At 40.9% G+C, this 13704-nt stretch overlaps 1 protein-coding gene across 2 annotated transcripts in view; it reads left to right on the plus strand.

The window, feature by feature from the left end:
• The window catches only part of LOC131446138 (astrotactin-2), a 249769-nt gene that overhangs the window by 148381 nt on the left and 87684 nt on the right, over nucleotides 1–13704 (plus strand). For both annotated transcript variants that reach the window (XM_058617167.1, XM_058617168.1), the window contains one exon: nucleotides 9460–9610. In XM_058617167.1, the coding sequence (XP_058473150.1) occupies nucleotides 9460–9610 (151 nt within the window). The remainder of the gene's footprint in view (nucleotides 1–9459; nucleotides 9611–13704) is intronic.

Genomic DNA, 13704 nt, shown 5'->3' on the forward strand with positions numbered 1-13704 from the left:
CACACACACACACACTATATATACATTATATATATATATATATATATATATATATATATATATATAAATATATATATAGCACATGTCAATGGTCTGCTTCACAGAGTAAGTGTGCACAATATAGAGATGATGAAGAATAACATAAAATGCCTCCATGATTTGGTGTCATTAACTTGCTTGAGTAATAATCGAACTATAAAAAAATAGCTATCAGTGCTTTCATATAGAAAACAAATATGATAAACCCGTCTACCTGTTTTATTACACTTTAATTACTTTAATTTACGTCAATAATCTCTAACATTTATACACACCACACACTGGAGAGCGGCTACCAGTGCAGTATTTTAAAGCATATTTTCACACAAAAAAAAAACAGCTTATGTTTGTTCTTTATGAATCCACGGGCTATGGTTTACCTCTGCTTACATCAAAGAGCTCTTTTAAAGAAATATACAGAGATTGTCAATGGATTGTGTGCATTACGCAGTGAGAATCACATACACACACACACACACCACATCGTATCAAAAGGAACACACATCTGAGGGAAGTCAAGGTCAGTCAGCCAACTTTCACCAAAAAACTCATCGTTTTGAATTAGCCTCCGGTGAAAAAAAATTCTCTCAACAGTACGACTCGTTCATTGTAAGCTTTGTCACACTTAATAAGGTTTCAGTTAAGAGTGAAACCCTGAACAGAATCTGAAAAACATTATTGACCCCTGCTAGGAAATTGCCTTTTTACAACATCCATCCATCCATCCATCCATCCATTTTCTACCGCTTTATCCTCCACATAAGGGTCACAGGGGGCGCCGGTGCCAATACAGTGCATAAGGTGAAAGGTTGGGTACAACCTGGACAGGTCGCCAGTCCGAGATTAAAAAAAAAACAAATGTACTATTAATACAATAATTGCATTGTTAGTTAAAATAAAAATGTTCAAATGTGTTATAAATGTTCATAGTAAATTTGCCAGATGGATAAATGTGCAAAAATGCAAAGTTATGAAGTAGATTAACAGAGAATGAGCTATAAATGGGGCCACACAGTGGTTGGTGTTGTGGTTAGCACTCTTGTCTTTACAGCAAGAAAACCCAGAGTTTGCAACCTGGTCGGAACAAGGACCTTTCTGCATGGAGTTTGCATGTTCTCCCCATGTGTGCGTTGTGTGGGTTTCCTCCCACAGTCAAAGACAAATTGAACACTCTTAATTGACCTTGAGTCTGAGAGTGGATGGCTGCTTGTCTCTATGTGACCCTGTGATGGACTGGCGACCTGTCCAGGGTGTACCCTGCCTTTCGTCCTATGTCAGCTGAGATTGGCACCGAGCACTTGAATGAAAGGGGAAATGGATCAAATGTAAATTAGCAGTTGTTGAATCTCAGCACTGAGCTTCATGTGGCGCATCATCCAGTCCGTGTCGAGTGTAGGGGACATTTTCCATGAAGTCGAGGAGTTTTGACAACATCCACATCTCTGCAAATCCGTGCAGAATATCACGTTTTTCACCCCCAAGACTGAGCCAGCCTCTTGAATCATTCTCCATCTGTCAGTGTCTTGACCTTGACTGTGTCGGCCATCCCCGAGCCCCTTGCCCCGGTCAGCTGACCGGTGAAGAAAAGGATGCTGGCCACCACAGACTCAAAACATCCATCGCATGGTCCTGCAGACATTGAAGGTCAGGGAGAGGACTGTAGCTCTCTGGACCACGTGGCGTGCATCTCTTCTGTTTGCTGAGCTGGTCTGTGTTTTGTCCTGATGGTGTGATGAGGTGTTCAGTATGTAGAGAAAGTGCAAAGCAAAAAGTAACTTGTTATATTTAGCTGTGTTCCGTGTTTTTACAGCTGTGTCAGTGTTGAAGTTCAAGCTGCAATTTCTTTGTTAAAGCTGTAGTGTGTTTTTGTTCTTTTCTTTTCTTTTTTTTTGGATATAAACAAAGTCTACATTGGCCCAACAATTTCTCTGGTTTTCTCATATAGGACTTTTTTAAATTCCGCCCTGCACACAGGAAGTGATTCATTTTATGTCAAGGCAGACTGAGGAAACGGCGAGATTGTGCTAGTGAAGTGAGACGGCGGTGAAAAGATTTGGCGTATGAATAAAAACAAAAAGAGGCACAGACGGAACGCTTCAGAATCTAATTGTACTGCTCAAAAAAAACAAAACGGTGCATGCAGACCAAATAGAGGTAGAACAATAACATCAACAACCAAAAATAAGACACGACAGTTTTAAACGAGACGAGAAAATGCACTCTGTAAATTATCAAAACATTTTCACCAATTATTTTTACCAGAGTGTGTTTCATTGAAATAATTTATGACACTCGTTGCCCGGCTCGCCATGATTAAAAATTAATCTTGTCCAATATTAGCCTTGCATCTTTTGCTGATTATTGTCGAGCCAAAGCCAAAGTGTGTCACAAACACCTCATAAATATCAAGTTAGACATTGATTTAAGGACGACGCAATTACGCGTGACTGACATTTTCGTCAACAGGGAACTTTTAATAACCCAGCGTAACTGATGTCACGCCACAGCGGTGATTAACGACGTCACTCGCTGTGACCAAGTGAACCATCAAACTGCGCCGCTGCCAATAATCTAACGCTGCTGCAAGACGTGGACACCAGGAAAAATTCAAGCACATAAATCCCTTTCACCACACCCCCAGATCAGGATGTTTTATAACTTCACGATCAAAACAAACCAAAGGATTGATCTATCAATCTTTTACGTTATCACTGAGATTTATCTACCTTTTTTTTTTTTTTCCACACAGAAGTGTGTTTTTTTTCCTCAGCGATTACATGCTAGCGTAAAGAGAATGCACTTTATTCAATGACGAAAGTACTTGATGAGAGTCAGCATATTTGCGGGGCGCTGGAACAAGAGCATTAATCAAGTGCAGGGGCAGACCAATAACGGGCTCTGTAATCATGCTGGAGCAGCGCTCTAACTTTGGGCAACGTCGCCTGGTCATTCATCATTTGGAAAAGCAAGAAGCAGAGAGGGAGATTAATAACAAGTACATTAGTCAGTGTTTAGATGCAACCAATGAGCTTCTAGGTCAAGCAACAGAGCCAGAGTGCCAAAAGTGATGCTCTTGATTAGCTAATGATTTGAAAAAGAAAGGCTGTCAGCATTTGAGGCCGTGTTGATCTTGGTAACAATGCGTATTGTTTAAACGACTTTGTGGAGTGATGCATGGTATGGATTGCTTTTCCTTCCTATTGGGTGCCTGTTAATTAAAGAGTGAGACCCAACTCCGTTTCATAATTTAATATGCTGCACAACATTTGAAAGAACTTTCCAATATCCTTACTTGTTGTTGTCTTCCAGATTGTTTTTTTTTTTTTTTTTCCATTCCTTCGATTCTCTATTTCCTCCATCCAAAGGGAGAGCCATTTAACATGCACCTCATAGCTGAGGCAACCCATTATTTCTGCCTATGTCTGCCTTACCTTTCCAACCCCCTTTTCTCTCTCGATTAAGGAGACATTTGTCAGCACTCTTTGTGCCAGAATGCCATGTGTTGCCTGTCTAATTCAGGAAAAATGACTTGTTAAAGAGAAAAAGAATAAGACATGACAAGCAAGTGTGTTTTTTTTCTTTTTTTTCTGGATGCCAGATGTAGATGTCAGCACATACAGGAACAGTTAAATAAAGAAATTAGGTGTCCAAGAACATGATCGCGTCCTTGTTGTAGTACCTTCAACAACAACATGCAATTCAGCAGTATATATATATATATGTATATATATATATACATATATATATATATATATATATATGTATATACATATCTCAAAGGTTAGACTAACTGATCGCTACTGTAATAAGCCTCCAATTTAAGTTTTAAAATTGGCACGTATGCGCGGGCAACAATAGCAGTAGTAGTGTTTCTCTCTATGGTTATGCAGCCACATGATGGCGACCTTCTCATCCACCGGGAGAAAGTCCAACTATGCAGCAGCCAGCTGGTGATTTGTCACTAGTCCCGCAACCGCCTGGCACGTCTTACCATGGACAATCCCTGAACAGGAGTCTGCCGTCTTTGCTTCCAAAGCTGAAGCGGTGCTTTAGAGGTGAGCCCGACTGCACCGCTGTTGGTACCGCTCAGCACAACGCACCAAATCAGGCAGTCAAAATCGCATTCTGAGGGCAGGGCAGTATTTTCCACAGTGTGCAGTGACTGGATTTGTTCCACACCTAGCCTATGCCCGCTAAGTGTTTCATTGATCTCTGCCTTTGGACTTGCTAGATCTTTGGCTCTGGAACATTGGCTTGTTTCCCCCAAGCATATAATCGGTCACTTTGATTAGCTTTTTCTTCTTTTCTTTTTTTTTTGGGGGGGGGGGGGGGGGGTTTTGAAAAAGAAAGCATCCCTCGGTATGTAGTGGAATGTGATTTGGGAGTATCCGGTGCCTGAGTGTCCGTTGTGAACCATTCGGTTGGTATCAAGTCAAGCACACCGAATGTGGGCATCAGAGAAGAGTGCAAACTGTTCTGTCTGCTGTTTGTGCCATTCATCGAGGTGCAGCTGAGGTCTTGGGTCTACTCCCTGACAGGGTCACGTTTCCACAGATTCTGGATGATGCAGGCTTTTTTTGGCTTCAGTGGTCGATCTCTGATGCACGAGCAGATAGCTGGCAGCTCGGCGGGACAGTGTGACACATCAATATCTCCCGGTCTAATTCCATATAGGCATGAACCTGCACACCAACATCAAATAGAGAACTCTGTTCTGCCTGTTGCCCAGAGGAAGTAAATCTGGGCTAATCCATTTAGCTTTTTTGCAAATTAGGCATGAGAATGATGAAGCCTAGCAGCTTTCATTTTGGCCTGGGCTTAATAAGAAAGGAAATAATTGGAATTGTATATTGATACTAATGATCATTGATGTATGGAGCAGTGGCAGCAATGGTTATCTGCCTCTTCATATATGCAGACAACTATCAGTTGGCAGTGCTTAATTAAATCCAATAATTGAAGATAATCATTTTCTGACTATGGCTTTATGATGAAGATATATATTTTACCCACCTCGTTTACCAATGCTGTGTATTTGAGCTGAAGAAGACCAGAAAATGCCTTAATACAGCATAAATGTTTGACTTTGCATTCATACATGGATCTGGAGTACTGGGATTTACTGTGACATCAGTGCAACATTGCCCTAACCCCCTCACGAGTGTCTGTTTGTGATGAGCGGACATTTTTAACCCGTTCCCGCAGGTGCACCCATGCTAAATTGCTGTGGAAATAATACACAACTCCTTATAAGGACATGCTGGGGGTGTGTCTTTATAGGTCACATATTATTCAGGCTTTGTGCTGAGAAAAAGGATATAAGACACACTATATGGCACATTCTTATAGCCTCTGCATGTCCCGTACGTTTTAACATAGTAATGGATAAAAGCAGCCAAAATGCTCTGTGTTCTAAGGGTTAAAAGGGTTGGACGACCCAAACAAAGCCCAATCTTGACCATAATCAGCTAATCCCTAACACTAAACTTAACCTAACCACAATTCCCTTCCTTAAAAATGGACTTGTGCCCCATTAGGGCCAGGTTTTTGGTCTCCACAAGGACGACTGGTCCTGGCAGGTCAGCGTTGATGCGAGAAAAGGTCCTAAAGAGGTTATAAAATACAAGAACACGCACATATTCAGAACGCTTGACAGTGATTTGTTATCTGCGCAAAGCAGCGCCAGAGAAAGGTTTGATTTAGCAAAGCAGACGTCCTGATGGGCTGTCAGCGGATCGCACTACTTCACCGCTCACACAAGAAAGATCTGCCACTTACACACTGACATACAATAAATCTAACATGGAAAGCAAATATTTAATTTGAAAAATGTTTTATTCAGGACGAGCGCGACGTGTTAAAACAGAGTGAAGATCTGCCCGTATCTCCCTCTTCTTTCATTACATGAGAAATGTAGCATTCCCAGCTTTTCTGATGAATGTTAATGCTTTCACATCTCACCTTTGCCTTCAGCCAATGACAAGGTCGCAAAAACCACTTCTTTCACAAGATTCTCTCACACTGAATTCCCGAGGCATTAACAGTTCAATTTGCCACCTTTGCTGATTAAAAAAGACGAATAACTCTGTGATCATTTACATCCACTTTGAATCGAGGACATTTTGATCCATTTTTACCAGATCAATATGTATATTTTTGGTACAGTGGCCCCATTTCTAGTGTCTTCTTTGAAATGAGATTTCCACCTAGGCACCCAAGCTACACAGAGACAAAGACACACGTCCCAACACAACAAACCCTCTCTGCTCAGCGGGGCATCTGTCTTCACATCATTCGGGATCTTGTTTCTGTTTGTAGAGTCAAGTCACCCTCACAACACACTGTGGTCCCCGTGGTCCCATTGCAAGAGACAGTTCTTTTGATTTCTTTGCAAAAGAAAAACGCAGGGGTTGCTTACCCCTTCTCTCACTGTGACAGCAAGCAGCTGAGCTCAGTGTACGCCTGAGCATACTGACGTGAACACAGCAGCTCAGCTGCACAGGATTGGACCGATCGGCATTTCTCGGAAGAAGGCATGAAGGAAATGTCACAATTTCTTCTTTGTTTGTGAGGATTTTTAAACTGTAGCACCGACGGTGTCAAAGTCACACACACACACACAGCGTCTCTATTTGTAATGAAACCCAGTTTGAAGCGAGAACACACTTTAATTAACCGTGTTGGTGAAGTAAAATATCTGCAAAAACCCGTGATTTTCTTATTTTGCACACACAGCCATGGTCTTCAGAGGCTCTGGTGGCTTTTCTGATTTTGACTGAGTAATGTCTGTGCAGCGGTAGGATGCACATCCTTGGATTTGTTTTGACCTATGTTCGTCTCACAATGACTTGCTTTGACTGTGGCACCTTTCAGTACAGCGCCATCATCTGTTCAGAAATGTAATTTTATTGTCAGCATACCATTTGGGCAAAGATGGAATGTAATTAATTACATTTATTCGCGTTACTGTAATTGAGTAGGGTTTTTTGTACTGTACTAATAAATAAATAACATAAAAAAATAATAATAATAAATTCACCCACTGGAAACTTTTGCAGTGAGTGATGAAGACAGGTGAATTAATTATGAGGACTGGTGAATGACGAGGACAGGTGAATGAATTATGAGGACAGGTGAATGATGAGGACAGGTGAGTGATGAGGACATGAGAATGATGAAGACAGGTGAATGAATTATGAGGACTGGTGAATGACGAGGACATGAGAATGAAGAGGACAGGTGAATGATGAAGACAGGTGAATGAAGAGGACAGGTGAGTGATGAAGACAGGTGAATGAAATATGAGGCCTGGTGAATGACGAGGACAGGTGAGTGATGAGGACAGGTGAATGAATTATGAGGACAGGTGAATGATGAGGACATGAGAATGATGAAGACAGGTGAATTATGAGGACTGGTGAATGAAGAGGACAGATGAATGATGAAGACAGGTGAATGAATTATGAGGCCTGGTGAAGGACGAGGACATGGGAATGTATTATGAGGACAGGTGAGTGATGAGGACATGAGAATGATGAAGACAGGTGAATTATGAGGACTGGTGAATGAAGAGGACAGATGAATGATGAAGACAGGTGAATGAATTATGAGGCCTGGTGAAGGATGAGGACATGGGAATGTATTATGAGGACAGGTGAGTGATGAGGACAGGTGAACTGGGACTAATTAAGGTCCCTGAGTGAGTGAGAAAGTTAAAGCATTTGTGACATTTGACCCATTTTGACTGATACATTATGTGTTTACATGTTTTATTTTGTCAGCACTTTAATTTGTAAAGGTTTGCCTTTAATTATAAACAATTCATGTGAGATGTGTGTCCCCACAAGAAAAAACCCAAACCCCGACTCGGTACCTTTTACTCAAAATAGATTTTAAGCAAGCTATGTTTTTATTTTAACTTTTAACTTACTTTCACTTAAGTCAAATGTTATCAAATAATTTGTACTTCGACTTGAGTAGAATATTTCAGCACTCTTTCCACATATTCAACATGCTCAACATGGAGTTATAACCTGCGGAACACTGAAGTATTGTCATTATTATGCATTTATCTCCACCACCACACTGTGCATAAACACAGCTTTACACGTTCAGTCATGTTATAAATGATATGGTAATTCCGGAAAAAAAAAAACAACAAAAACAAAAAACTTTCATTCATTGTGGCTTAATTAAAGTTTAGTTTAATGCAAGGCTAATAAAATGCAGGCACATTGCCACGAAGCTCCCCGTGGAGTCCTGTTATATTTGACTATTGTACATGTCAGAATCAAAATTAAAAGCATTATTAGTACTAATAATAATAATAATAATAATAATAATAATAATATCATCTGCACAACCAATAATTTTTTGGGAGTGAATGCGTGTGTTACCCTGTGTCTTTGCTCATTTGTTCCTCTGCTGTCTTCTATGCCGATTGCCAGCGAGGGCGGGTCTGGATGACTTTGCCTTGGATTAGTGGAGAGTTAATGGATGGAGATTGCAGATTCCCTGGGCTCTTCATCAACACACCATGTCAGACACGTACAATTAATGCCAGAGCAGAGATTAGTCCCACCGTGAACCAGCATGCATCACTCCTGTAAAAAACAACAACCTTTAAATCAGCTGTTTTCTTTTATCTACATTCTTTGGTAAACACTGCAGTCTGCTCCAGCACAACACATGCTCTAGGACACACCAGGGTTGGACTACAATTTTATGGTTTTATTGACATTTGCCTTTGCGCTGTCAATCACAACAGGAAGCTGAAGCACTCAAGAGTAAACACGCCATGTTAAATCATCACTGTAGTGTAGAAGCTGAACAAGGGTCTTTCTGCACGTTCTCCCTGTGTGTGTGCTTTCCGGTTTCCTCCAGTTGTATGTCTCTATGTCAACTGGGATTGGCACCAGCGCCAATCCCCCCCCCCGAAACTCATGTTACAGGATTTAACGATAGAAGATGAATTCATCAATTATTATTATTTGTTACCACGTGGAAATGTGTTGAAAGTATTTGTATCTTCCTCATTTTAACTGGTTGTGTGCTGTGATAACTGCATCGGACAGTCTGTTGATATTATTTATAATAATAATAATAACAATAATAATAATAACAATACATCAGATTTTTAATGTGCTTTCCAGGTCACTTCAAAGACACTTTAACAAGATAACAAAAAAAGGACTGTGGTCGGTAATAAATTAATAAACTGAATTAAGTAATGAATGTTAAGACTATGGAAAAGCCAGTTGGAACAGGTGGGTCTTGAAAGTCTGTAGCGGGAGGGAGTTCCAGAGGGTTGGGGCGGCAGCAGCGGAGAAGGCTCCGCCCCCCAAGGTTCGGTGCTTTTTCAAATTGTATCAAATAAACTATGATAATGATAACAACACATTTTATCCTCATCTATTCCAGGGAGGAGGCCATGATGTCCACTTACTTTGAAACAGTAGATGACCTGCTGGCGTCATTCGGGCCGGTCCGAGACTGCTCCAAAGATAACGGCGGCTGCAAGAAGAACTTCAAGTGTGTGTCCGACAGACAGTTGGACTCATCTGGCTGCATGGTAAGTGTATTTACGTGTGCTGGTCTTGTTTCTACGTGACGCGCGGTTATAATCAAGTTAGAAGCATGTGGTACTAGCTATGGTTCATCTAAGACTAAACTGTACGTGGCTGGATTTTGATTAAGAAATGTACTCACACATCCTACAGTCATTCCACCGTCATTGTGTTTGTGTGCATGTGAGATGTCCAGTGTCAAGTGACAGATGGGCCGACGAAACACCAAGTTATTCTCTGGTCTGCTGTCAGCGGGACAAGTGTTCAGGTGCAGCTAACTAGCCGGCGGAGCTCAGGGGGGGCTGACTGACGATTTCTAAGGGACAGGAGAGCACTGTCGCAGGGCTGAATTCAAAGCTGTCACTCTGGCGGAAGACACATGAGACACACATGTGCTGTCTCCTGCATGCCAGCAGTCGAGTTCTTTATGCCCCAGCCGGCACGAGGCATAGTCGGCAATAGGCACCATCTACTGGAGGGGTGCCGGACAACCACAAAGGGAAAAAAATAGTATATATATATATATATATATATAACTATTTGTATAGCTACTTTCGTGCAAGGATTGCAGCTCAAAGTGCTTCACAATAAAAGGAAAATACACGGGGGGATGAAAAGGCTAAAGTCAAAAAGTAAAAAAAAAAAACTGCTTTAACTTTGAAATAAAACAAAAGATGCAAATAAAACAGTAAAATACAACAGAGGGTGGAATAAAATAGGAAAAGGCTAGAGTCAAGAGGTTAAAATCCTGTTTTAACTTTAAAGTAAACTATATATAACCATATATATAATTGTTGAGACAGAAAAGAAAGCATAAGGAAGTTCAGAGGCGTCAAATTGAACAAATCCGTAAAGTAACAATGTTTTGTCGCATGTTATTTACTATGATGTGTTACTATGCAGAATATGTGCAACTTTTTTTTTTGCAGCGTCCATACTTCTATTGTGAACTTCACTGGTGACCACCATACTACATACAGCAGTGTTTTATGACTTGTTTATCAACGTGTTTGTCTAACATTCATATACATAATTTCACTTTTTCACAGAAAATAGCTTTGTTTGCACTGCTGTGCCTAGGGCGCCAAAATGCATAGGGCCGGCCCTGTTTGTACGTAAATATTTCTTATAGGTTAGGTCGGTACGTTGGTACTGTAGGTAAAAACTTTAATGTCTCCAAGGGGATATTTGGCTTGCAGACAGTAGTCATATAGGAATAAAGTATAAAGTTTATCACTCACAATGTCGGTGCTTGTTAAGAGCAGCAGTAGCAGATGAAACATTGGGATTTGATTACCCTTTGACAGCGGGAATGGTCATTTTTTTTACATCGTGATTCTCATTTTCATTCAGAAAAAAAACACATTTAAAAGGATTACTGTGTGATATTTATGCGGATCTGTGAGAAACAAAGACGTTCTCCTCGGTCTGTAGAATGAGATCAAGACAATAATGAATCTAAAATGATAGTAGTCTGTATTGGGATTTCGATAAAACTTCGATTACCTGCTCAGGCCTAATACCTACAGTATTGACTCCTTTGAGATGAGCTTCTATTTCTTATAATTGTTTTAGATCACCCAGGCTGACACCAGGGATATTACAGCACAGCCTGGCCAGTTTTTTTTTTTGACACTGAGATGTCCAAACCAATAAAGGAAGAATAGAACATTTTCATTTAGGTCCTGTTTGCAGCTTCCTTTGCGAAAAAGAAAAAAAAAAACTGATGCCGACTGTTTTATACCCCATTTCAGACATGGGTATAGAAATGACGTTGTCCAAATAACGGCCAGTGCTGCTTAGTACTTACTACAGCACTGTGCAGCTATAAGACTGATTAAGTAATTAAGTATAGAAGTGATATATAGTATATGTTTCAAAATACTTTTTGCATAATCACCTCTTTTAAACACATTAACCCCCCCCCCCCCCCCCCCCCCCAACATGAATGCCACTCGTTAAATTTGCATGCCATCTGCTGTATACTGTCTCGGTGTTTGCGATATTTCCAAGCGACGCATAATATTTTTATACATTGTGTGGGCACTGTGGGGGGGGCCCTCACGCTGTTGTAGTTTGTGCCCTGATATTGATTTTCCACAGACGTAACCTTTAATGATATCGTCTGCTTTAGTCTAGTTTTTTTTTTTTGCCTTCGAGAAAACCTCGAAATCGCTTTGCAGATATGACGGCTCGCTTCGTTTTTCACGTTCTCAGCTTTCACTATCATCTTGAAGGAAATCTGTATGTCAGATATCGCATCGCTGTCTGCTCCCATCGACGAAGCTCTTCTGGGATATTTACAGGAGCGGGGTGACGGGGAACTCGCGATGCCAGGCTTTCAGCGGCGTGAGGCGGGCCCGTGTCGTAAAGTAATTAAATTGATGAGGCATCTGAATTGCTTGAGGATGGTTTGGAGAGTCATTAAGGGCTTGGACAGGGCTATAAATCGACCGGTCTTTTCACTGTTTGTGTGTCGAACCAAAGACAAACACTCATACAGCCATTTCCCTGTTTTTCTGTCTTGTTTCTCAGCTTTTAACTCTGGAGGAAACAAGAGTGTCCAGGGAAACTCCTCCTCCTACACATTTGTTACGCTGTAGTCTGTCGTTTTGTGCGATACTGATGCCAGTTAATGAGACACAGCCCTATTAGTGACAGTCCCGTTAAGACTGACAGGTTTGCTGTTGTGCCTTTCAGAATGAGCTCCATATAATACAGTATTTCAACTTTGAACTCACCTCTTTTGTCTTTCACCTTGATGATTTTAACCTGCACAATTTACCTCCCACGGAATTACCATGACAAAAAAAAGACTGAAGACATAAATAAGCCTTAATCATATTTCCCGTCAGTCATCATGCCCACTCTATACACAGTCAATAGCTCGAGGCTGTTCTTGTTCTCTTTTAAGCTTTTGTTTCCATTCCACTAGTAATTGCTTTTTGCCCACAGCTTTCTGACAGTTTAATATTCATCGCCACATCATAATAACACAGTTCTTTACATTTGTTTGTCAGTACTCCGCAAGTGCATTGATCATTTATTAATTATGCAAATTGTGCAAAGTGTCACGACGCACAAATAAACGTAGCTCCCAACTACTGCGTTCACTTGTGCACCTAACGTCTAACTTTGAACAATTTAACCACTGTTGGGACAGCAAGTGTCCTGTCTCTGTCCTTCAACTCAACAAAAACCCTTGTACAGGGGGAAAAAATGGGAGAAACCTTGGGGCAACGGTAGCTCAGTGGTACAGTGAGTCTTTCAACTCAGAGGTTGGGTTAGATTCCCGGCTCTGCTACAGTCTACATGTCTGTCCTTGGGCCCCACGTTGCTCCTGACGGCTGCGTCGGCAGCGTGTGAATGGGTTTGAAAGATGAGTGATAGGACAATGCTCTGCACATAGATGCGCTGTATGGAAGTGTGAGTGAATGGGTGAATGGCAAAACTGTAATGTAATGCAGCTTTGAGCGGTCACCAAGACTAGAAAAGCCCAGGACGGAGGTCACATGCACATGTGTCACATGTACAGAAGAGAGCAAGAGAGAAAAGAGAAGAAAATAGAGATTTCACAAATCAATAATATGAATAACAATTACCGCCATCACTATTAGTTTCATCTCGTCCAGGGTGTGACACGCACGATTGGTAGCAGCTCCTCATGTGAGCCTCAGAAAGCCGTGGATATGCCGAGGATGGATGATTTTTAATAATATTAACGTTACCAGTAATGAGTAGCTATATAATATGTAGTAATGGTTATAGTTGTATTATTTGAAGCTCTGGAATCAGGGATAGCTGTGAAATAAAAACAATTTGTACAACAAAAAATTGTAAACATTGTATTTAAACGAACAGAGTGGTAGAATTTGCATTCTATAAAGGGCTGAGGGTCATAATTGTGCGTGTATAGTTATTTTACATTAAACCATATGCCACTAAAATGAATCCCATTTGAGTAGGCGGAGAGAAGTGGACCCGCGGAGTATAAATAAAATATGAATGAGCACACTTTAATGCGCCTTATTTTTCAACGGCTATATCTCACGGCAAGCCCCCTGAACGTATCATTTCAGAATTACAGTATTGATTCCAC

The sequence above is a fragment of the Solea solea genome, chromosome 19 (assembly GCF_958295425.1).
Source record: "Solea solea chromosome 19, fSolSol10.1, whole genome shotgun sequence".
NCBI classification, from domain to species: domain Eukaryota; kingdom Metazoa; phylum Chordata; class Actinopteri; order Pleuronectiformes; family Soleidae; genus Solea; species Solea solea.